This window comes from Equus asinus, chromosome 2 (assembly GCF_041296235.1).
Source record: "Equus asinus isolate D_3611 breed Donkey chromosome 2, EquAss-T2T_v2, whole genome shotgun sequence".
Classification (NCBI taxonomy): domain Eukaryota; kingdom Metazoa; phylum Chordata; class Mammalia; order Perissodactyla; family Equidae; genus Equus; species Equus asinus.
Window position 1 is genome coordinate 145,094,032 of NC_091791.1, and position 25,770 is coordinate 145,119,801.

Genomic DNA, 25,770 nt, shown 5'->3' on the forward strand with positions numbered 1-25,770 from the left:
GATGGCTATTGTCAAGGTCACCAGTGACTTCCTTATTGCCAAATCCAGTGATCGCTTCTTTGTATTTTATTAAACTTCACCAATGTTTGAGACCGTTAACCAGGCCCTCCTTGAAACTTTTTTTTTCGTGTAGCTTTTATTATACCAAACTTGACAGCTCCTTTTGCTGGTTCATCATATTCTACCAGATCTGTACTTGCTAGTGTGCCCCAGGGCTCTGACATGAGTTCCCCTCATGTTCTTCTAGATAACTCTTGACTCTAAATACATACATACCCTCGAGATATTGAGAGTTTGGTTCCAGACCACCACAATAAATCAAATATCACAGTAAAGCAAGTCACATGAATTTTTTGTTTCCCAGTGTATGTAAAAGTTATGTTTACACTAGACTGTAGTCTGTTAAGTGTGTAATAGTGTTATATAAAAAAAAAAAACCCAATGTACTAACCATCATCTGAGCCTTCAGCAAGTCATAGTCTTTTTGCTGATGGAGGGTCTTGTAAAAAATGCAGTATCAGCAAAGCGCAATAAAACGAGGTATGCCTGTGCTATCCAAATGCCAGTGAGCCCCAAAACTATATCCCCAACCTTACAACTGCAGCTACAGTGCCTTCCTGACTAGTATACCTACTTTGGTTCTTTTTCTGCTATTCTGTTACCAACGTAGCAGCCATGGTGCTCATTTTAAAATGTGAGTTAGATCATGTCATTTCTCTAGTTAAAACCCTTCAATGGCTTCCCATTGCATTTAGGATAAAATCTAAACTCCTTGCCCTAGCTTCCAAATCCTATATGATCTAGTCCCTGCTCACCATTCTAAACTTCATCTCATACCATTTTCCCTCCTTGCCCCCGCCATTCCAGCCTCATTCACCTTCTGTCAGTTCCTGGGACATTACCCTTGCATTGTCACCTTAGACCCTCTGCTCAGAATGCTCTTTCCCCTGATTTTTGAACCGATAGCTCCTTGTTCAGGATCTCAGCTTACATGTCATCTGCTCAGAAAAGCCTTTCCTGAACATATGATATAAAACGTGCACGTAATCCTCTGACATCACCCTTTTCACAATTATGGCATCTTTACTCTTAGCACCATCTGATATTTTTCTTATTAATTTGTTTTGGTTTTTCTCTGCCACCACTAGAATATAAGCTCCAAGTCGCAGCATCTAAGAAAGTACCTGGCACGCGTTAGGTGTATAATAAATATTTATTGAATAAATGAAGTCTTAAGACCTACAGACTGTTTATGTCAACTGAGAGTCCAATTCTTTGAGTATAACATCTTCCACTAATTCTTAACACCCATTCTCAGATCCATCCATATATGTTTTTCATAATATTATCAATATGAGATTCTGGTTCTCATCTAATTTTTTAAAGTTTATTTTTAAAAAGCAAAGAAGAAAAGAGAGTTTCAAACTGCAAAGTTTCCCCTTTTCAACACCAGAACCAGTACACTGTTACCTATGTGTCTTCACAAATTCTTGTATTAAGTAACCAAACATGACCTCCTTAGTCGGGGTTCTACAAAACAATAATGCTAATTAATTAAAACATATGACACTAGGTAATACTTTTATTTACATGTTATTTTTCAGTTAATGGGCCTTATCATTTATCTAATACCAGTCAGAGAATAGTGATTGATTTAAAATTTAGTTTGTGTTAGCGTGTTTGCTTGTAGGACTGATAATATTTTTTGTGTGTGTGTCTTTCTACACATGTATGCACATGTGAGCCCACAAACACATAATCATAACATTCTTTCTTTTGAAACATTGTGTTTTCACTTACATTGTAGATAATCTTTCCTTGTCAAAAGTAGATTTATATCATTGTTTTAGATAACTGTCATCTCTAATTTTCTTTCAAATTTCTGCATTTAAATATTTAATACTCTGGCTATGTGATTTAAGTCATCCAACTGTAGCCTCTGATCATGGTTTCAGAAGTTTTTAGTTTACTATCTAAGGAGATAATGACCAAAGCAACCAAATTTAAGTCAAATGTTATATTATTCAGAACTGCTTTTTTACAACACTTTAGTTTTTATCACTTGAAACTTGATGATTGCTAGTGCATGAGTAAGCCATGCCCTACTAGGGCTTTGGAGATGAGAAACAGTCATGAGCCCCATAATGACAATTTGGTCAATGACTGACGATGATCCCGTAAGGCTTTTAAGGACAGGATAAACAGTCTTGCTCGGGGGCAATGTTTCAGGCTACAAATTGAAACCCTTTGTGATCTGGCACAGTGAGAACCCCAGGGCCTTCAAGTATATCAGTAAGCACACACTGCCAGTGTACTACAGGAGCAACAAGAAGTCGTGGATGACCCAGCTCCTCTTCCAAGATACCCTCCTGAATGGCTGTGCCAGCGAAATGGAGAAGTACTGTTTGGAGAACAACATACCTTTCAAGATTTTGCTTATGTTGATAATGCTCCCAGACATCCTCCTTTTATTGGCGATCTTTATCCCACTATCAAAGCAGTGTTTCTCCCTCCAAACACCACCACTTTGATCCAACTAATGTGATCAAGGAGTTATAGGAGATTTTAAGGCCTCCTACCTGCAGAGGACCTTTCCCAGGCTATTGATACAACTGAGGAAGACACTGATGCAATTCTGGAAGGATTACAACATCTGTGACTGCATCAAGAACCTTGCTTGGGCTTAGGGTGATGTCACCAAGGAGTGTTTGAATGGCATCTGGAAGAAGACGCTCAAGAGGTTCATCCATGACTTCAAAGGATTTCTCAAGGATGAGGAGGTTGCAAAAATCAACAAGGATGTGGTTGAGATGACAAACAACTTTAACCTGAGTGTGGATGAGGATGACATTGAGGAGTTCCTAAAGGTGGCTCCTGAGGGATTGACTAATGAGTTGTTGGAACTGGAACAGGAATGCATAGCTGAAGAATAGGCAAGAGAAAAGGAAACTGCAGGAGAAGAAAAAGAAGAACCCCCAAGAAAATTCACAGTGAAGGGTTTAGCAGAAGCTTTTGCAGACCTCAACAAGCTCCTTAAGAAGTGTGAAAACATGGACCCCAACACTGAAAGGTTTTCATGAATAGAGAGGAATGTTCATGGTTCATTATCTGCTTACAAACAAATGGATGATGAGAAAAAGAAAAAAGCCAAGCAAACCACCATGGACATATTTCTGAAAAGACCTGCCTCAGACAGGTCCTTCAGGAGGTATTCCAGGACAAGGCATTGTCATAGGAGATGACAGCTCCATGCATGTTATTGCCCCTGAAGACCTTCCAGTGGGACAAGACGTGGAAGAGGAAGATAGTGATATCAATTAGAAGAAGGATACAAATAAAAAGTATTTTGTACAGCTGCACAATGTGTTTGTGTTCTAAGCTAAGTGTTACTGCAAAAGTCAAAAAATTTAAAAGTTTATAAAGTAAAAATGTTACAATAAGCTAAAGTTAATTTATTATTGAAGAAAGAAAGATACTTTTTTTATAAATTTAGTGTAGCCTAAGTGTACAGTGTTTATAAAGTCTACAGTAGTGTGCTGTGATGTCCTAGGCTTCCCATTCACCCACCGCTCACTGACTCACCCAGAGCAACTTCAGTCCTGCAAGCTGCACTCATAGTAAGTGCCCTATACAGGTGTACCATTTTTTAGCTTTTCTGCCATATTTTTACTATACCTTTTCTATGTTTAGATATATTTAGATATGCAAATACTTACCATTGTGTTACAATAGCCTACAGTATTCAGTATGGTGATGTGCCGTACAGGTTTGTAGCCTAGGAGCAACAGGCTATACCGTGTAGCCTAGGTGTGTAGTAGGCTACGCCATCCAGGTTTGTGTAAGTCCACTACGTCATTTGCACAATGATGAAATCGCCTAATGATGCATTTCTCAGAACATATCCCCGTTGTTAAGTGACACATGACTGTATAGTTTTGCAGGTATAAGGATAACAAGTCATGGAGTACTGGTAGCCCAAAAGACAACAAAAACACTCTCTCTCATACTCCCTGCTTCATGTGCCCTTCCCCCTTTCCTACTCTGACCTGGTAGTTTTCTCTCAGCAGCAGAAACGCTATAGATATATTTTTTTTAAGTAGTAGCATATAAATATGAGACATTACTTAGGCTGTGGACCATCCTTGGTACTCACATGGAGTAGCTGACATCTTGGTATCACTTAGCATTCCATAGATTAGGAGCCACTCCTCTGCCACAATTCTCAACTCTCCAGGATTATCCCACAAGCTGGGGGAGGGAACCGGATGAGCCCAGAGAAATCTCCTTGGAGCCAAAATCATGCCATGTAGCCTGTGGCAAGCCTGAGCTGGCCTTGAAAACCCAGAGAACCACCAGAGAAGAGGATTGAATGGATTCCTTTTTACATTTTTTGCTTCCCTCTGAAGGGACACCATGATTTAATTCAGTGAGTCCCAGGAGACCCTTGACTCATGACCTCATTGATTCCTGGAGGAGGGTTGAAAGTTGAGACTTGTCTTTTTTTTTTTTTTCCCAGTTGGAACATTATTATAAATTAGGATCCTATTCCTGGAAACCAATTCTATACCATATATGTTCTAAAATGTATTATTACAATATGTGTTGAATATATATTATTTTCATTTATATTTTCACAAACATATATTAAAGTATGTAAAAGCAAAATGTATAGCCACAATGAAAGGAAGCATCTACGGGGTGGTTAATGACCCAATTTCTGAACCCAGACGGTGTAGGTTCAAATTCCAACGTTGCCACTCCCTAGCTGGTGATCTTTGGCACGTTGTTTAACCTCTATGCCACAGTTATCTGTAAAAGGCTGGGAATAGTTCCCATCTTCTAGAGCTGCTCATTCGTGAGTTAATGTATAGAAAGTACTAAGAACTGGCAATACCTGACAATGTTAGTAAGTGTTGGCTGGTAGTTTATGTGTTGAAAATGGTCATTTTAGGGAAAATTTTTCTGAATGGTCTTAAAATGCAAGCTCAATAAAGTTGGCTCTCAAGCCTCCTCCTTTTTCTGATAGCCTTCCTGAGGCTAGAAAGAGGCATTCTTCCTCATACTCTTCAAGGCTTTTCACAATCTGGCTCCATTCTTGCCTTTTCCACACTTTCTCAATACAAATTCTCCATTCACGTTGCACTTTCTCATGGTTCTGCTCAACACCTACCTCGTTTGCAAAATTCTACCACTGTCATCTGAACAACTTTGGAATTTATTATGCTGCAGTATACTAGTTGTTTTAAAAATCATCTCTGAATCATAAACCCTTTGAGTCTAGGACCTATGTGCAGTGCAACGCCTAATAATGTAGCAGGCACTTACAAGATGTGTTGCTTAATTGGATTGCACAACAAATTGAATTTTGTGTGTGCGTGTATGTGAACATGTGCACACATGTTCAACCTGTGCAACAGGTTAACAATTTTGAAAATGAAAACTGTTTAAAAGAATTAGAGCACTTTTGAGAAATTTAAAAATTACTACAACTAAGTAAAAACATCTGCAGATTAGATCGTTTGGAACTCCTTAGTAACCAAAAGATATCACACTTCATGCACTGCAGTGCAGGCCTGCGTCTCCCGCTGGATCGTTACAGCAGTCCTTCCTCTGAAACTACGACGGTCCGAGAAGGCCCCCGTGGCTTATGAATGTCCACATCACAGAATTAGGGCTGTGAGAACAAGGAACTAGTTCAAGGAGAAGGGAGAGAAAGGGAGAAACATGCATTTGGATCTGCACCTTTTTCTAATATTTAATAATAGTAATAAAACATCTTAGCTAAAAATACATGACGTAAGACCTTTTAACCTTTTGACTATTGGTGAAGTTTTGCATCTGAAAACTATCGCACTTAACATCCAAAAATATAATTACCTATAGGATTATAAATGTATGCTTGAATCTTAGATATTTTAGCTGTAAGTTTACATAAGAACAATTTTATGCCGTAATTTGAACTAGCTTTGTCTTAACTGGAATTTGGAATTATCCATCATCTCCTGACTCTTGTGAATTAAGATTTACTGTATTTTAATTTCCTCATTTTTATTCTCTTCTTTCACTTTTTGTTAGTGAATATACTTGAATATGGAATGTGACATGAGATATTTTAGGTGTAAAAGATGAATTCTTATCAAGAGTACGTTAAAGTAAGGGTTGTTCTTTTTTCTTTTTTTTTAAATACCAGATACTCTTGATGAATATTTTGAATATGATGCAGAAGAGTTCTTGGTCTCTTTGGCCTTGTTAATAACAGAAGGACGAACACCTGAATGTTCTGTGAAAGGTCGCACGGAAAGTTTCCATTGCCCTCCAGCACAGTCCTGTTACCCAGTAACTACCAAACATGAGTGTAGTGACAAGCTGGCCCAGGTGAGAACTGTGTGTTGAATGCTTTTTATTTCTCCTTATATTAACTAGTTTAAATTCTGTCCTTACCTTTGTTACATCACAATTATAATGTTTACATTTAAGTATAAAATTGGCCAAAACCATAAAACAAAGAAGCCTAATCCTGGGTGATAGCTAATAACTTTGGCTCTTAAATGCAGCTTTTGATAGCACAGTAGGTAGCTTTGCCGATCAGCAGGCAGGTGGGCAGCCAATTTCATACCTGCCTGCTCACACACCAGATCTAAGGTTATCTTTGCTACTGTGATTTAACTTTCTTTATTTTTAGAGTCTCAGTCCTGGCTCATCCACTTTATGTTCTTATTTATCTACTAGATTGATGTTGATGGTTATTTTTCCCCACATTAACCAATTTCCCTCTTATATTCCTTTTTTTCTTCCCCCGTGGGTGAATACTTTTTGCTATCATATTAATGTTTTTGTATAATACTGTTAAAAGTAATTATTTTGTAGGTAGTGTATAATTTGCTATAAGGATTTTTCTCCCATTTAGTTTCTTAAATATAGTACAAAATTTTAAACTTTTAAAATCTTGTCTATTTTGAGCATTTAATTAAAATAAGTTTTTAATATTTTGGCCTTCACTTAGAGTGAACCTTTCCTCTGTAGTGATGATGCAGTTAACAAACAAGGCAAGGCTGGGCCACCTTGAGGCCTACCAGACATTGTGTATGGCAGCTCTTTCTCTACCAGATAGAGCAAAGGTATCCGTCCCAAGAAGATTTGCATCATGACTGTTGTTCAATAGTTAATCCCAACACTCTGGAGCTCATGGGTGGTACTCTATTGTTTAATGAGGGAATCTAAAGAGACAAGCCTGAGCAAAGCTCCCTCCAATAGATGACTCATTTCTCATACAGATGTAGGGACTTTATAATTTTCAAATTTAAACAAAATTGGGTGGGTTATTGAGACATTTTGGTTATGTTCATTTTCTCTAAGTGTCGCCAAGCCAGACGAACCAGGTCTGAGGTCACATTGTTGTGGAAGAATAACCTTCCCATCATGGTGGAAGTGATGCTCCTACCAGACTGCTGCTACAGCGATGATGGGCCCACCACGGAAGGAATTGATCTGCATGATCCTGCGATTAAGCAAGATGCATTGCTGTTAGAGAGATGGAGACTGGAGCCAGTTCCCCGACAGTAAGTTGTTGAATTGAGTTCTAGTTATTCTTGGTAAATTTGGTTTTCCGTTACTTTCTATAAATTATTTTAACAATATATCTTTGAATCTTTCTATTTATGTAGTAAAATTTAGAAATTTAGTACTTAAGTGACTTCACCTGACACCGGTATAGGCACTCCTATCCTTTTGAAAGCACGCATCTCGAGTGATATGTTTATTTCAGCTTCTGTCTTTCTAAAATTCTGTCTTTTGTATTTGCTGATGTTTAGATGTTGCTTTTTTACTTCCCTTAGGAGTGGCGATCGATTTATTGAGGAGAAGACTCTTCTATTGGCTGTCCGCTCATTTGTGTTTTTCTCTCAATTAAGTGCTTGGCTGAGTGTTTCTCATGGTGCTATTCCACGAAATATTCTTTACAGGTATGTCTAGGGCAAAAAAAACGAGTGTGTATTCAACTGCATTGGTTAGCTGCTGAATGATATTTTACCTTTTAAGTAGTTTATTTCCTTTATTTCTAAGTGTAAGTGGATAAAATTTACTGAAGTTTTTCTCAAAACAATTTAGATGTGAATCAGTACGAATTTTACTTCTTGGGTGTAGAATAGTTTTTAGAAAACTTTTAAGCTTACTTTAGAGAACCAACGATGGACTAGTGCTGCCATTATAAATAAAGTGGAAAAACTTTCTGGGCTGCTGAACTTCCACAATGGTGGACATAATTTTTGGCATCTTGAAAACTATAAACAGGCTACTGAACAACTAGTTGTCTCTTTAGGCAGGTGGCCATGAGAGAGAATATCTCTTAAGCACCTTGCACAATAGAATTAGCTGGGTCCATTTATTTAGTACTAAATACAAAGTCCTTGTTTTTCTGTTTTGACAAATAATTTTAAGTCATAGTCTTTAGCTTTAATGCTTAAGGGATCTAGTGTTCTTAAAGAGAAGATCATCTCTATTCTATGCATAATCTATTGCACTACTTACATTGGTTTTATCAGAATGACATGCATGGTAAAGTAGCTAAAAGTAAAACCTCAATAGTAATTAATGCAAACAAAGATAAGTATATGACTTTAAAAATTTTTTAATATGCAGTAATGATATAAATTTTATGATCCATTGATTCAGTATTTTTCTGTGTGATTCTAGAATCAGTGCTGCTGATGTAGACCTACAGTGGAATTTTTCACAGACTCCAATTGAGCATGTGTTTCCTGTTCCCAACGTTTCTCACAACGTGGCCTTGAAAGTCAGCGTTCAGTCCTTGCCCAGACAATCTAATTACCCAGTTTTGACCTGTAGTATTCACGCTAATATTGGCCTTTATGAGAAAAGATTTCAAGACCATGAACTTAAAACCCATCAGCACCGTGGTTCTAATGAAGCAGAACAATGTGGTACAAACAGTTCACAGCATCTGTGTAGCAAACAAACTTGGACCCTGGCACCTGAAAGTGTACTACATGCAAAGAATGGTACAACTCCAGAATTTACTGCAGCTGTCAAAAATGTCAAACTGTATCCGGGCACTGGCAGTAAATCTGACTATGGAACGTCTCAAGCCAGTATTCTGGGCTTCAGTGGTGTAGGAGACAAAAAGTCACATGAAACATCAGTGAGAACTTTAAAATCATTTTCAATGATTGATTCCAGTGTCTCTAGCCGCCAGAGTTCCTGGCAGTCAGTCAGTGAGACTAATCCTCTAATAGGCTCTTTAATTCAGGAGCGACAAGAAGTTATTGCGAGAATTGCGCAGCATTTGATTCATTGTGATCCAAGTACTTCACATGTTTCTGGACATCCGTTTAATGCACAAGAATCTAGTTCACTTAATTCAAGGTTTTTCCGGGTTTCACAAGAAAATGAAAATGTGAGAAGATGTAAAGAAGCTTTCTCCATTTCTTTTAGTAGTCCAGAGCTTACCTCCTCAGAAGACACCAATGAAGGGAAAATTCGAGTAAAACCAGAAACTCCTCGAAGTGAGAGTTGCATTTCTAATGGTCTTTATTCTCGTCAGCCTGTTGGTGAGACTAATCCTTTGATAGACTCGTTATTCCAGGAGCGGCAAGACGTTATTGCAAGGATTGCTCAACACTTGGAGCATATTGATCCGGCGGCATCGCACATGCCCCGGCAGTCATTCAAAATGCATGACTCCAGTTCGCTTCCTTCTAAAGTGTTTAGGAGTTCGTATGAAGACAAAAATTTGTTGAAGAAGAACAAGGATTATGCCTCTGTTTCCATTTCTAATGCGAAATTTTCCTTGTTAGAAGATAGCAGTGAAGGGAAAAACTTAATACCTAATAAATCTTTTAGTTCTTTTAAATGCAGTAGTAAAGCCAAGTCCTCTTTGAAACCTCAAACAAGACATCTGTATCAGGACAATCCTGGTGAAATCATCCAAAGTACATGTCAAGAGACCCAGAGCAAAGCCACTAGTTTACTGACTCCCTCAAATATGTCTCATTGCAAAGAAAATAACTTAGATTTGACAATCAGATTGGAAAATACACTTTCCGAGTGTCAATTTAAGGAGCAAGAAATAAGCAATGGAATTGATAAACAGTATTCAAATTGCAACGGTATTGACAAACAGATTTGTGCAAATAAATGTAAGGAAAAAATAATAATAAATGAAAATTGTAATCCAGAATCTTTTAACAATCACCAATTTGATAATTCAAAAAAAAATGACTTGAAAATGAAAGTTACTATGTTGAAAATATCAGGATATTTGAACAAACATGAAAACAAGTGCTCAAATAAAGACTCAAAAAGGCCTAATACTCAACTCAATAGTATTGAAAATTATCTCAATAAAGATAATGAAAGTTTCAAATGCAAAAAGCCAGACCAATTGAAAAATGAACAGGATAAAAAACAAGATCCAACTGATGAAAAATCTCAAAACTGTTCCCAGAGAAAGAGCATAAAAGACTGTTTGTCTACATGTGAACGACTGAAAAATACAGAGGTGTTGGTAGGTAATAGCTGATGTTTCAAACATAATTCTCAGACATTTGTTATGGTTTGACTTTTGTTTGTAGGTGATCTAGTTCTAAAGGCCTAGGGTGGCTATTATCTATAGAACACACAGTCTGATATAATAAACCTGCTACAGAACTAGTATGGACATTCTTGCAAAGAACCCACCCACTTAAGAGCAAATGCTAGGTAAATTCTTCCTGTTGCCCTTTTTTACTTCAACACTATGAACAATTGCTGGAGAATAAATAAGAATCAGAAATGGAACTCACGTTAGGTTAACATGTTGTTTGTTAGCAGCTCTGGCCTAGTATAAGCAGTATGCTCGTTGGGTTACTGTTGGGAGATTTTAGGAGTATCTATAGCGAAATCACTAGGCTGTTGGTCAAAATACTTGGGCTCCAGCCCTGACTTCACAATTTGGGCCTTGAGTGGCACTGAATAAGTCATGTAACTTCTAAAAACCTCAGTCTCCTCAATTTTAAAATAAGAAATGATAAATCTCTTTTGTGATGACAAATAATAGATTTTAAAATATTTTGTAAAACTTTAATGCACTATATAAATAAAAGATATTTAAGTTACTTCCATTTTATTTGACTTTCCACCAAACCACTTTTTAACTTTAGAAAATGTTTAGGCTCAAATCTCCTCTATTTCTCCAAGTAGTATGACAAATTTATGTCTCAATTATATGGAAAACTACTTCTTAACTATTTTGATCCAAATCTGAATGACCTTGGTTCATCTTCTTTATCACTCAGATTACTCTGCCAGACGTTAGAGTTTTACAGTTGTGCCATGTTTCCAATTTATATTTTTCAGCAGAAGAGCTCATCTCTCTAACATGGAGGTTTAATCAAACAGTAGTTTCCAATTTCCTAAAACTGTAATTGTCACAAAAACCTAGCCTGGCCTTAAGAATATTAGCTTTTCATGATCCTTTCTGGTGCCTAACGGGGAGGCTTAATTTGGCCATAGTATTTTTCAAGCCACTAAGATTCCTTTTCTCCTGTACTTGTTTTAAATGTAATCATACTTATGTGCCTAGGCACTCTCCTGAATATTTCCCACATGTTGGCTTACCTAATTCTTCCACTACACTATGAGGTTGGGCACTGTTACTAACTCTGGTTTACAGATGAGGACCATAGGCCTGAAGAGGCTGAGTAACTTACCCCAGGTCATAAAGCTAGTAAATGGTAGAGCCAGGACCCAAATTAGTCCTTCCTGATTTTTATCCATGTGTTTTTGTGAATTTCTGATCTTTGGGTATAAACTTGCCTAAATTCCTAAGAATTTGCCTGTTTCCTGTATCACTTCAAAAACACAGTACTATGACTGCATTAGATGTATTTTTATTATATTTCTGTATCATGTCCCACCACATTACATCCTGTGAGAATGGCTCTTGATATTGACATAGTTTAGTATTTTAGAATATTATGCTATTTTTTCTACCTGTGAGTAGTTGTTTTTCCCACAAATTAAAAGAATCAAATATTAGCTTATTAGATGCTAGACTGTAAGTATTTATAAATATGACCATATGTTTATAAGGCAATTGTATTTGGACATACATTCTTTAGAATATTTGAGTCTATTCAGCATGTTAGAAAAAAACTCTTAGACACTGTTTTCTGATTCAAGTGTCTATATATGTGTGTGTGTGTGTGTGTGTGTGTGTGTATATATATGCATGTATGTACCGGTAAAGTTATACAGATCATTAGCTTCACCACCAAGGATGTAATACCTCAGTACATATTAGGAATAAGTCTAAGTTTAAAATGAGAAAATATTTAAATATTACGATTAAAATCTAATTTTTTTTCCTAGCAGAGGACTATACCACTGAAACATTCAAGTGTCTGGCAGAAACATAATTTTCATTCCTTAGATGGAATCTCGACCAGAGCCTTTCATCCTCGAACTGGATTGCCTCTTCTTTCAAGTCCCGTAAGTGTTTTTCTCTTATCTCATGTTTGGAACTTGCAAACATCTAAAATGTTTGTAAATCACGTTATCCGTAATTGAAAAAGATTTAAATACCTTTAAGATAAATTTCCAGTTGGGAAACATTTTATTTTTTGCTACATTTAACAGCTAGGTATTAATATGGGAAAAGGCTGAAAAAATAAATAAAAATGAAATTTATTGTATTGGGATTATAAAATTTCTCTGAAATTCTTTTGTCTAGCATTTTAATTGTTACTAAATGTAAAGAAAATAGTGTCAAGTGGATTTCCTATAAATAGATTTGTATCGCAGTACTGAAGCTGGTTGACAGCACCAGTTGGGTCATCTGGGAATCAAATTCATGGCTGTCTTTGACTTGGAACCCAGGCACTAAATAATGTTATTCTGAGACGTGTACACTTCCCCACTCTACATCTACAAATAGGTTTATAGATCTGAGTGTGATGGTTAAGAGCATCACTTTGGAGTCACCCTGACCTCACCCTAGCTGTGTTACTAGGTGAGCAGTGAGTCATATAATCTCTTTGAGTCTCAGTTTCCTCATCTGTAAAAAGGGTGTGATAATGTTTACCTTAGTGTTTTGAGGATGCTCAGTATCATTCCTGACACACAGTAAGCATTCAGTAGTTAGTTACCATAGCTGCCATTTCAGTTAAACCTGAGATAAGTGGCCAGTACTATAGCAGAACTAGAAACATATAAATTTTGCTACTGACATAAGATTATTTTGTTGTCTTATGTCTGGTTTTTTAAATAAACTCAAAAGATACAATATCTGGCATCTTCAAAAATAATTTGTGAATGAGAGATCTATAATTTAAATTTATAACTTGAATTTAGGTTTTTATTTTAGAGTTGAATTCCAAGAAATTTAAAATAACCCCAAATGTTTGACCTACCTGCAAGGTGCTTTCAAAATGCCCAAGTGACCAGAGAAAAAAATGGCAGTGTCATGCTGATGTAAAAAGCACTACAGACTATTGTTCAATATGGTAGACTGAGTTGATACAAGAAGACCCCTCCTGCTTCCCAAACACAGAAATCCTGGGTAAAATACAATAGAACTTCTAAATACATAATATAGTGTAAGAGCAAGAGAGGTAAATCTCCAAATACTAATTTGAGATAAATTATGGCCCTCTAGGATAGCTGAACCTAATATAGTGCCAGGGGTTAAGGGCCCTGCTGGGACAGGAGTCAAGGCTGCAAATCTGTACCAATCATAGCTGGGGCCTAAAACCAAACTCTCCATAAAACTAAAAACAGGGGAAGACTACCCTTCTAGAAATGAGAGAGGAGAATAAAATTCACCTATTTACTCGAGTGTAACAGGGAGGTGTGAAGTAGATGGGAAAAGAAGCCCCCAAAAGAATTTGAGTCTAAGTCTAAGCCACCCGTGCGAGGGGTTCTGAATTTGTACTGTCTATGAGGTTCAGAAACATCTAGCTAAGAAATAACCATAAAACTGAATTGAAATCTGTGAAATCCAATGGGTCCCAGCCAAGGAAACATGAAACTATCCCACATTTATAACCCGTGGCACCAAAGATTTATTTTCATGGAAGATAACTTTTGCTGAAGATGACCTCAGAGAAAATAAATTAGAAAGCATCTTAAAAAAATAAGCTGGAGGAAGTGGGAAAATTCACATTTAGAAATCGTGTTATCAGAGCAATCTGAAAGAAAGTCAAAAATAATTCTGTTTTTAGGGGCTGGTCTGTGGCCGAGTAGTTAAGTTTGCGCTCTTGGCTTCAGTGGCCCAGAGTTTCACCAGTTCGAATCCTGGGTGCGGGCATGGCTCTGCTCATCAAGCCATGTGAAGCGGCATCCCACATGCCACAACTAGAAGGACCCACAACTAAAAATACACAACTATGTACCAGGGGGCTTTGGGGAGAAAAAGGAAAAATAAAATCTTTAAAAATAATTCTGTTTTTAAAATGTTCCAAGAGGTCAAAGAGAGCAAAAACAGGAGATTGAGATGAAAGAACATGTGGATTTCAAAAAGAGCTAAATAGAAATTCTAAATATGAAAAATATTATAATTGAAATATACACACATACAAGTGTGCATACATATAGAGATGGGTTAAACAGTGGACTAGAATCAGTTGAATAGAGATTTAGTGAATGGATAGACAGATATTAAAGCAACTAGAATGAAGTGGGAAAAGAACAGAGATGTTAAAATCTGAAAGAGTCATGGAGGATAACCTGAGATGTCCAATATAAGTCTAGCAGAAATTCCAAAAGGAGGAGAAGATGGAATAAGGAAAATGAGATAATGGAAGAAATGAAGGTAGAGACCTTTCTAGAATTGAAGATGTTAGAGTTTAGATGGAAAATTTCACATTAAGTTTGACTGAAAAACAATAGAATTGTGCACTTGTATAACTCTCAAAAATATTGAGGTTTGGGGCCAGCCTAGTGGCACAGTGGTTAAGTGTGCACATTCTGCTTCAGCGGCCCAGGGTTCACCAGTTCGGATCCCGGGTGCTGACATGGCAAGGCTTGTCAAGCCATGCTGTGGTAGGGGTCCCACATATAAAGTAGAGGAAGATGGGCACGGATGTTAGCTCAGGGCCAGTCTTCCTCAGCAAAAAGAGGAGAATTGGCAGCAGATGTTAGCTCAGGGCTAATCTTCCTCCAAAGAAAAAAAAATTGAGGTTGTTTAGACTTTCAGTATCATCTGTTTTTTCTTAGTCACCGAATTAGACTAATCACTCAGATGCTTTATATATATTTACTATTAATTCTAGAAACAAAGCTAACTTGCATGTTGTATATGACTTTATCTTTAATTTACACTTGAGTCTTTCATTCTTATTGTATTTTGAGCTAGATGGTGGTTTGTCTTAAATGTAATCTGATATACAATGGTGGTTGAAAATTCTGGTTATATTATATATTGGGATTCCACGTAAGACTTGGTTTTAGAAAAACTGCTTCTTAAAAAATCAAAACCTAGTAAAAGTGCTTTTATTAATCAGCTGTTTTTTCTATACTAGTTAATAAAATGAGAACATAAGAATAATATGTAATAAAAGAGCATGATTTTAAGTAAGCTGTTATGGGAGAATTTTATGATATTTAAGATAATGCTTAGCTTTCTTTTGAAAAGTGTGCTATCAAGAAAAAATTACAGTCTTTTTAAATATCACAAATGATTATTTTGACCTTAGGTTCCTCAAAGAAAGACACAATCAGGTTGCTTTGATCTGGATTCTTCTTTACTGCATTTGAAAAGCTTGTCATCTAGAAGGTATTTATCATAAAATTCACTTGTGGATATGAAACAGTATTACACAAAATTCTGGTCTTCCACAATAAATAATATTGACTCTAAAAATCAAAATTTTAACAGGAATCTTCCTTTCCAGTTGGTTATATTTTCAATATATTTTCAATATATTTTATTTATATTTATATATTTATTTACTTATATATATTTATATATATATTTTTTATATATATATTTTTATATAATTTATTTATTTATATATATTTTCAATATAATTTCACACACACAGTTACTAAGGATGGGTAAGGGAGCAAGTAAGACAATGAATAGCCACTATACATTGGTCATAATAAATAATGTTAAAACATTGGTTTTAACGTTTGAGTGGGTTTGCAGATTTCTGGTCATTCACCTCCTCCTTTGCTTTACACTCCTTTGCAGAAAAGCTTTGGCAACTTGTTCCATGTTAACAAATAACATTCTCGTTATAGTCTTTAGTCACATAATTTTGCCTTTGTATTCTCATTTTTAACTGAAAATGCAGGTTGATATAGAAGACTGCATTATTATGTATTTTCAGTAGATGTCACTGTGATATGTTATAAATTCCACCTTGAAAACTTCTAGGATGTTATATATATTCTTTATCAAATATTATAAGAAAATTTATAAAATCTAATCAGGAATTTTAAACAAGATATGTCATATCTTAAAATTTGATTAGATTAAATTTTATTATGGTAGTTTAAGTAAAATTGATCAGATTCTTGCTAAATTAGAAAATATTGTGGCTAATGTGTCTACTTGCTGATTTGTTGTTGTTTTTTTTTTTTTTTTTACTAGTCCTCGACCATGTTTAAATATTGCAGATGATCCAAATATTCATGAAAGACCATTTCTGAGTTCTAGTGCTCCACCTATAACAAGCCTTAGTCTCTTGGGAAATTTTGAGGTAATGTTCTTTGAAACTATTTTAAGAGTTGACCTTTCTTAACCTAGATCCAGTGTGTCATTTACGTCATTTGTTTGTGAAAGGGAAATAAATGAATGGATTATGTTTTTCCCGAGCCTTGAAATCCCATTCTTTCCTTTCCTTTCCTTTCCATGAGACGTGAAGCTGGGAGAATGGTTGGCAGTGACATCTTAGAATTGGGTAGCTGGGAGAGGAGAGAGAGGACTCAGGTGAAATCAGGTTGGTTCGAGGTATTGGTTATTCTGGCCAGAGGATTGACTTGATCATACCTTCTTACCCTGTAAAATTGGCTCTGGGACCCAGGAAGGATGATGGTGGGCTGATAACAGCCCCTTCATGATCAAGGAGGTTGAGTTTCAAAATCAAATGATTCTTTGTACTATATTTGCAACTTCTCTGTGAAACTTAATCTATTCTAAAATAAGATTATTTTAAAAAAATCAAACGGTAAAGAGTCTCTGATACATGTGCTACTTTATTTAATATCCGTTTTTCTACTTGGGATCAAGTATTATGGGTTTAGTTGTCTTTAATTAGAAAACAACCTTAAACGTGAACCTGTAAATGACATTTTAAAAGTGATTTTAATTTGTGAGTTTTTTACAAAAATTATAATTTGTATTTTTAATTTACATAGCATTACTGGAGTTGTGGTTTGATATATTAACAGTATGCTTTATTGAAAGCAATATTTTAATTTTGAGGCTATCTTTCAAAATTTTAGTGGAAATAAAAAGAAAAGATATTTTATGATAAGTTGATCTCTTTTCCATGTTACTTTCAAGGTACCAGTTCAGAGATGTTGAACTCTCTATTCTTTGTCATCAATTTAAAATTGCATAAGGCCATTGTGAGGGTCAGGTACTCTGTAACCTTTGTATCACAAGAAAATTTATAAGGGGAAAAAGAGAGCATCTGATATGTGAAAACTTTAGAAAAGAGAAGATCGTTAAAATATCAGTACCTTGTTCTTTTCACGGGATTCTGTTTGTGCAGATATGCACACATTTTCACATGACTTGAGTAGAGAAATACGGGGAAGTTCTGAGACTGTCCAACCCATGGATCCTCCTTAATTTGTAATGATTTTGATGCTCTCTCCAGTTTATTATAGATGATATTTATTCTACTTAGTGAATTTGACTCTCTATGGCAATTAAAAAATGGGGGAGAGAATAGAATTAAATTGCTAAACTGACACATTGGTCTTGTTTCCTGAAACAGGGCAAAACCTTACCCTGCAATGTTGTTGAGGAGAATTGTGATACTTTGACATTATTTGTGGGGCTCTAGTCTAGAAACATTGACCCAGAGTAACACCTAAGTAGAAGGCTCTCCATCTGATTTCTGTGGCTAGCTATTAACTTTTTCTTGCTACCATTTAATGTTTTCTCCAAAAACCTTGTCCTCATCCATCCTGTGATTCTCTTCTTCTATCACTTTAGTCTAGCATGATATTGACAGCCATTAGAAGTAGGTTATTTTTCCCACCTGAGGGAATCCCAGTGCTTTCTATCACTATAAAATAGCTTGCATTTTCTAGAATCTTATGTAAGTAGAGTCGTTCACTATTTACTCCTTTTTTGAGGTCAAGGGCTTCTTTCATTCACCATCATTATTTTGAGAATGTCCATGTTGTGCTATGTATCAAGAGTTCATTCCTTGTTATTGTTGTTATATGGACATACCATAGTTTATTTATTCACCTGATTTTAGACATTTGGGTCATTTCCAGTTTTTGGCTAAGTAAAGCTGCTATGAATATTCATGTATGAGTTTTTGTGTGGATATGCTTTCATTTTTCTTTAGTAACTACCTAAAGATGGAATGTCTGCATATGGTAAATGTCTGTTTAACTTCTTAAGAATCTGCCAAACTGGGTTATAACTGGTAGTTATACCATTTTTAATTCCTACCAGCGGTGTTTGAGAGTTCTAGTTCCTCCACATCCTTGCCAAGGTTTGCAATGGTCAGTCTTTTTAATTTGGGCCATTCCAGTGGGTGTATAGTGCTATTGTACTGTGGTTTTAATTTCTATTTCTCTAATGACTAATACTGTTGAACCTCTTTTCTGTGCTTTACCATTTAGCTTTGCTTTCCCAAGTAAGCACATATGTTTTCCAAATATTTTCCCCAAGTCTGAGGCTTAGACTTACATTTTTGTAAGTGTCTTTTGAAGAGCAAAAGATTTTAATTTTGTTGATGTCCAATTTATTATTTTCTTTTAGGGATCTTGATTTTGATGTTGTATCTAAAAAATCTTTTCCTAACCCAAGGCCTCTCAACCTTGGCACTGTTGATATTTGGGCCAGATAATTCTTTGTTATGGAATCTATCTTACACATAGTAGGATGTTTAGCAGAATCTTTGGGCTTTACCCACTAGATTCTAGTAAGACCCTGCCCTTAGTCATAGCAACCAAAAAGGTCCCTGAACGTGGACATGTGTCCCCTGGTTGAGAACCATTGACCTAACCTCAAGGTCACAAAACTTTTGTACTAGGAGTTTTATTGTTTTAGCTCTTATATTTAAATCTATGACCTGTTTTGAGTTATTATATATATATGACATGAAGTGTATGGTCAAGGTTCATTTTTATGAATATGAATGTCCAATTGTTCCAGTCTTGACATCAGGTAATGTGAGTCCTCTAATGTGGTGTTCTTTCTCAAAATTGCTTTAACTATTCTAGTTCCTGTCCTTCTTCATATAAATTTTAGAATTAGCTTGTCTATTTCTACAAAAGAGCTGCTAAGATTTTGTTTGGATTGGGTTGATGTAGATCAATTTATGGAAAATTAACATCTTAAGAATATTAAATGTTTTGATAGATGAACACAGTATATCTCCACATTTATTTAGCTGTTCTTTGGTTACTTTCATCAGTGTTTCGTAGTTTCCAGCATACAGGTCTTAGACATATTTTTGTAGATTTATATTTAATTATTTTGTATTTTCTGGTGATACTGTAAATTATACTTAAAGAGTTTTTAATTCCCAATTCTTCACTGCTGTATATTTAAGTGATTTTATATGTGTGTATATATGTGTGTGTATATATACATATATATAATTGCCTATGACCTTGCTCAACTTAATTTTATTGATTTTTTTTTTTTAGATTCTTTGGGATTTTTTACATAGACGCTCATATCATCTTCAAATAGGGACAGTTTTATTGCTTTGTAATCTATATGCTTTTTATTTCCTTTTCTTGTTGTTTTGAACTGAGTAGGGCCTAGCATGCATCCTAGTATATTAAAGTCACAAAAATCTGAATAAAGAGAGAAACTAATATGGGTCGTTGGCCTTATCCATAAGCATTTTTGTATGTGTTCTTACTATGTAAATTTTATACATCTTTAGAATATTTTTCTTATTTAAGAAACATTTATTGAGTACCTACTATGTGTCATGTTGTATGCTAGGAATACAAAGCTAAATGATTACGTTTTTTGCCTTAGAGAAATTTACGATCTACTGGAGATGTAAATAATTTATAAAAGCAAGTAATTAGTACTGTGGCAGAAGTTTCCTCAGTCCTCATATATCCACTCTCTCTGCTAAAGGAATTGGGGAAAGCTTTACTGAGGAACTGGCACTTGAGCTTGGTTACAAAGGATGAGTAGCATTTGCCAAGTAAATTTGTGTAGGGAGTGGCAAGGGATTCTAGACAGAGGGAACTACATGTGCAAAGGTAGTAAAAGAACATGGTGATGTTGGAAAGCATCAATTGGAACTGGAGCGTGAGACTTCGTGTGCAAGTGGGGAGAGATGAGGCAAGAAAGGTAGGAAGGGGTTTAGATGCCATGCTGTGAAGATTTGACTTCATCCTATAGACAGCAGGAAACCAAGTTTTTAACCTGGTGAGTGACATAAGACTTTAAAAAGAAAAGAAAAGAAAAGAAAAACAACTCTCAGTAATACAGAGGATACACCAGAGATGGAATGACTATTAGAAGATGTTGCATTTGTTCGGAGGAGAGGTTGTAAGGATCTGAGCTAAGTTAGTGATGGTGGAGGAGAGAGCCAAGGCCATGAGACTGAGAGGTCAAATCAACAGGCTATGGATTGGATTGCTTGAGGAGCAGGAGGAGAATAAAGAAGGTTGGTTGTAACATAGGTCTCTTGGTCTTATCTGTTTGACCAGGGGACTTTAGAATTGCTTGTGTCACTATTTCAAATTTAGAGTACACAGACCACTAGACTCATGAGGGCTTGCAGTGTTTTCTTTTCAAAGAATGACCAAATCAAAGAAATGCTACTCACATTTCATGAAATATGCATATATGTGTTGCTATATGTCTAAAAAAGAGAGCTTACGAAAGGTTTAAAATGTTTTTTATACCTGGAAAGGTAAATACTAAATTGTTAAAGTGGTTATCCCAGCAAGGAACCTTGGGAGAAATGAATAAAGAGCTTCTCTACTGTTTGCGCTTCTGTACTTTTAATTTTTTTTGTAATGAACATTTACTGTTTTTTAAGTGAAACTAAACAATAAAACATGTCACATAAAACAGGTTTTTTTTTTTTTTTGAAAATTTTTATTGGAAATATTTTTGTTGTTATTGTTGAGGAAGACTGGCCTTGAGCTAACATCTGTACCAGTCTTCCTCTATTTTGTACATGGGAGGCCACCACAGCATGGCCTGATGAGCAGTGTGTAGGTCTGCTCCTAGGATCCTAACCCACGAACCCCAGGCTGCCGAAGCGGAGTGAGCAAACTTAACCACTACGTCACTGGGCTGGCCCCAGCAGTATTTTTTTAAGAAGCAACTATTTCTCAGTTCAAGTTAGAAATGGCTTTATCTTTTGGTGGAACTTCTGTATATGATGTGTTAGCAAGTTTTCGACTGTTTTCTCTGTGGCCAGCATCATGAATAAGCACTGCGAGGGATAAGAAAATCTCTGCTGTTATACCTGCTCTGGTAGAGCATATTTTTATTTACAGAGATAAGAATAACATATTACACAATTAGGTCTAACTAATGTTGAAGTTCAAGGAGAGTTCAGCATGGGTTGGAATAGTGAGAGAAGGCCAAACTTTATGGGATGGTAGATTGAAGGGGGAGGGGTTGATTTCAGGTCAGATGGACACCCGAAATGAGGGCGTGGCGATGGTAGCAACCACTTCTCTAGTGCCAGAAAGCATAGTAATGTATTTCTTTAAATAGAAAACATAATGAATGTGTTACCTTTTTAATTCATTTCTTAAAAATTATTTTGTCTTCCAGGAATCTGTCTTGAACTATCGTTTAGATCCTCTCGGCATTGTTGATGGTTTTACTGCCGAGGTAGGGGCAAGTGGTGTTTTCTGCCCCACGCATTTGACTCTTCCAGTTGAAGTGTCGTTCTACAGTGTTTCAGATGATAATGCTCCCTCTCCTTATATGGCAAGTATTTTTTAAATTGTCTTTTTCTGCTAAAATCAACCAACTTATTAACAAGTATCTTTAAGTTTAAAGAGATTTAGGACTGCTTTGACACAATGCTTGAAAATCCAAAGCATTTCCTAAGAGAAAATTGCAGGAAAGTTGAAATTGAAAGTTGAAAGGTTACCTTACACCTTCTTTCTGAGCTTGCTGTAACAATAGATATTTTCTTTTGCATTTGAAGATGGTGCTGAAAATTTAGTGTTTTCTCTGTGATTTGAAAAAAATGGTAAAACATTGTAATTCCATATCTTGCTAAGTTCACACAAATTCTCAAGTGTTCACTGTGCCACAAGGGTTCCCTTCACATGTGATCCTCATCTCAGTAGAGTACAGGTGAAAGTTTGGTGACTTAAGCCTTCTGTGAGGCCCTTTTACCCCCTTTCTCCTGTTTGGTTTGTCTTTGGACCATTTTTTTCCTAATCCCATGACTCTTTAGAATACTGGCTATTTCTGACTCCATGCTAATGTTTCAGTGGAGAACAAGATAGCTAAGGGGAATTAGAGCACAGTTTTGAGCACTTTTTATTCCAATGGATTGAGGATAAAATAAGCTTTCAACTGCAAAAATGATACCAAGTTTTGGTGTAGGATTAGTATCTGCCCTTTTCCAGAAGACAAAGAGGGAGGAAGTGGCTAGCAATGCAAGTCTATACTTTACGGTGATGGTATCAAATATGGAGTCAGATCTGAGTTTTCATGTTAGGTCTTCCTTTGAGGAATACAAATTGCAATAGGTGTAGAAATAGACAGCTTTGGTCTCCCTGGAATTTCCTAGCTTACCACCTGGCCCAATTGCTTTCTCTCCTAATATCCCTTTCTCCCACTTTCTAGGTTTTCAAGGACATTAGTAACAGTGTCTTTTGTTATTGGTAAAAATTGTGAAAGGGAATTCTATGTAATTGAGAAACAACAGAGGTAGGGAAGTCATACTTTTTTAGGGACCTAAATATAGCCCATTCATTATTAGTCCAGTTTGTTCACGAAAGGTTATTTAGCCTTACTCCATTGTAAGCGTGAAAACTTCAGTCAAGAGCCTGATCAATGTTTCATTCTTTGATAGAAAAAGGCCTAGGGGTGTCTGCTCATTTATTTAAAGTTTTCTTTTCCCAATAATATTTATACTTGTGGGTCATAATCATAAAGATGTACAACATTGGTTGTTATCAAAAACAGAGGCCCACTCCTTCACAAACCTGCCCAGTTATCACATAAATCACCTGTTTTTCATTTACCATAGAAGATATATCCACTTTTCCAGTATAATTTTGAAAAAATAACTGCCAATTTTGGATAATTAATAAAATGGGAAGTATCAGTGAGATAAGTTCAGTATCAGAATCAATGTGTATCATACTGGAATGCTCACAACATTGGAATACAGCTGTAACGATGCCCGTTATGCTTCACCAGGACCTCAGGAAGTCTCCTCAGCTTCACGTACACCATTGGCACATAGAAGTCGAGAATGGAAAGATAAGGTCTCAAGTACTGTAATCTGTCATTAGTGTAGAGTCCCTGAGGACCATTAGGATGGCTTAGAAACAAGATACAACAGTGAGTTAGCTAAAAATCAGCTCAAATAAATATGTTTGAGTGAAATTCATGAGTAAGAGGTAATTTGAACTGTGCTTTAAAAGAGCAAAACAGCATTAATCTTTGACTTTGGTTGACATCTAAGAAAATGAAGGATTAAGAGATTAAAGGGTTTTGGGCTGGCCCGGTGGCATGGAGGTTAAGATCGCATGTTCTGCTTCTCGGTGGCCTGGGGTTCACCGGTTAGATCCTGGCTGCGGACATGGCACTGCTTGTCAAGCCATACTGTGGTAGGCATCCCACATATAAAGTAGAGGAAGATGGGCACGGATGTTAGCTCAGGGCCAGTCTTCCTCAGCAAAAGGAGGATTGGCAGCAGATGTTAGCTCAGGGCTAATCTTCCTCAAAAAAAAAAGAAGAGAGATAAAGGATTTTGTCACTTTGTCTCCAGAAAGTACATGAAATTGATTACAGATTTTAAGTAGATGTTGGAAAGAGATTAAATCAGGATACTAAGTTGAGTTAGCCTATCCTTTAAGAATCTCTGACTTTTCTCTGATAATATTCTTCAATAAACTTTCCATTATGTAATTTTTTTTCTAAGTTGGTTTACTAAATAAAATGGGTTTCCTTTGCAGCTGACCCAGTCCAAACCTTAGACCACAAATCTTTCCTACTGTAAATTAATAAAATTAATCTTGTTCTTCAGAGAGCCTTATATTTTGGTAGTTTAGTCTGTTTTCAAAGGGCTGATTATGTTTTGGTAAGATAATACATATTCCTGGGGCCAGACCAGTAGTGCAGCTTAGGTTAAGTTCGCACATTCCGGTTCGGCGTTCGGGGTTTGCTGGTTCAGATCCCAGGTGCGGACCTAGGACCACTTGGCAAGCCATGCTGTGGAAGGTGTCCCACATATAAAGTAGAGGAAGATGGGCACAGATGTTTAGCTCAGAGCCAGTCTTCCTCAGCAAAAAGAGGAAGATTGGCGGCAGATGTTAGCTCAGGGCTAAGCTTCCAAAACAAAAAAAAAAGCTAACACCTATTACAGACCAGCAGAGCTGAGACACCAGAACTCCTATTTGTTACTCTAATAATGACCTTGGGACTTCTTATCACAGATTATCCAAATGACTCACAAAGGAATATCTTAGCACAGAAAATGTGTCTTTGTGGTGTTGGACTTTTTATTAAATAATTCCTTAAAGATTAACTCAAAGCCATATAATCTCTCTCTCCAATTGGGAGTCAGTGGTAAAAATGTTTTCTAAGCATTATATAATATGACAACATTTCACTGTTTAGGAACTGTTGCATGGTTGGAACCAGGCAGAAAGTTTTAAAGCAGGTGTGCCAGTGGCAAATTCGTGGTATGACTTGCATTATCATCATATTAAAGAACCATATATTATTTTCTTCTGTTTATAATTAACCAAATTAAGATAAACTTCTTTTAGTTTTACTAAGCTTTGCATACTCTCTATTCCACAATACTTTGAGGAGATTTTGTATATGATTTTGACCCAATTTAGTTTATTTTAACCTTTCTATTCCATCCTAAAATATGAGAAGAAAATGTATTTTTATTCTTTATGTTAAATGCAATAACTTTTTCTAGGTAGAAATATTAATATGCTGACCCACTAAAATAATGAAATTACAATAATAAATAATAATAAATTTAATAATATGAATAAAATTCCAAGTAATTCTCAACCCCTTTCTAAAATTCCTCATTTGCCAATGCCGCTACTGGTCTGACATTGCTTAGGAATTGTTGTAAAGTGTTGCCTTGAACTTTAAAGTTAAAAAAATCTATATTCTGTCTTTATAAATTGATTTAGTTACTCTTATCATGTTCTAAAAACTATCAGAACTGTTATGTATTAAAGGAAATAGGTATACGGTTGGTAGTAGTTTTTGCCTCACCATTTTTCCTATACATATTTAGGGAAGGGTGGCACGGAAAAACAGTGATGTATTGCCTATAGCAATGTGACTATAAAGGTAACTACTATTTGGATATAGTTGACTTTTTCTTTCTGGAACTAGGAAGAAGAGGGGCATCCTATACCATAGCATTC

General features: G+C 36.0%; 1 protein-coding gene across 14 annotated transcripts in view; it reads left to right on the plus strand.

Moving 5' to 3' along the window:
• ATOSA (atos homolog A) overlaps nucleotides 1–25,770 on the plus strand; it is a 108,862-nt gene that overhangs the window by 75,542 nt on the left and 7,550 nt on the right. For 10 of the 14 annotated variants that reach the window (XR_011499364.1, XM_044764868.2, XM_070501418.1 and 7 more), the window contains 8 exons: nucleotides 6,191–6,375; nucleotides 7,357–7,559; nucleotides 7,836–7,961; nucleotides 8,692–10,522; nucleotides 12,367–12,486; nucleotides 15,690–15,769; nucleotides 16,592–16,700; nucleotides 21,956–22,114. Coding sequence is in view for 12 of the 14 variants with exons in the window: in XM_044764868.2 (XP_044620803.2) it covers nucleotides 6,191–6,375; nucleotides 7,357–7,559; nucleotides 7,836–7,961; nucleotides 8,692–10,522; nucleotides 12,367–12,486; nucleotides 15,690–15,769; nucleotides 16,592–16,700; nucleotides 21,956–22,114 (2,813 nt within the window). In the remaining 2 variants the exon portion in view is untranslated. The remainder of the gene's footprint in view (nucleotides 1–6,190; nucleotides 6,376–7,356; nucleotides 7,560–7,835; nucleotides 7,962–8,691; nucleotides 10,523–12,366; nucleotides 12,487–15,689; nucleotides 15,770–16,591; nucleotides 16,701–21,955; nucleotides 22,115–25,770) is intronic. The other 4 variants (XR_011499365.1, XM_044764870.2, XM_070501369.1 and 1 more) reach the window with 1 other exon arrangement.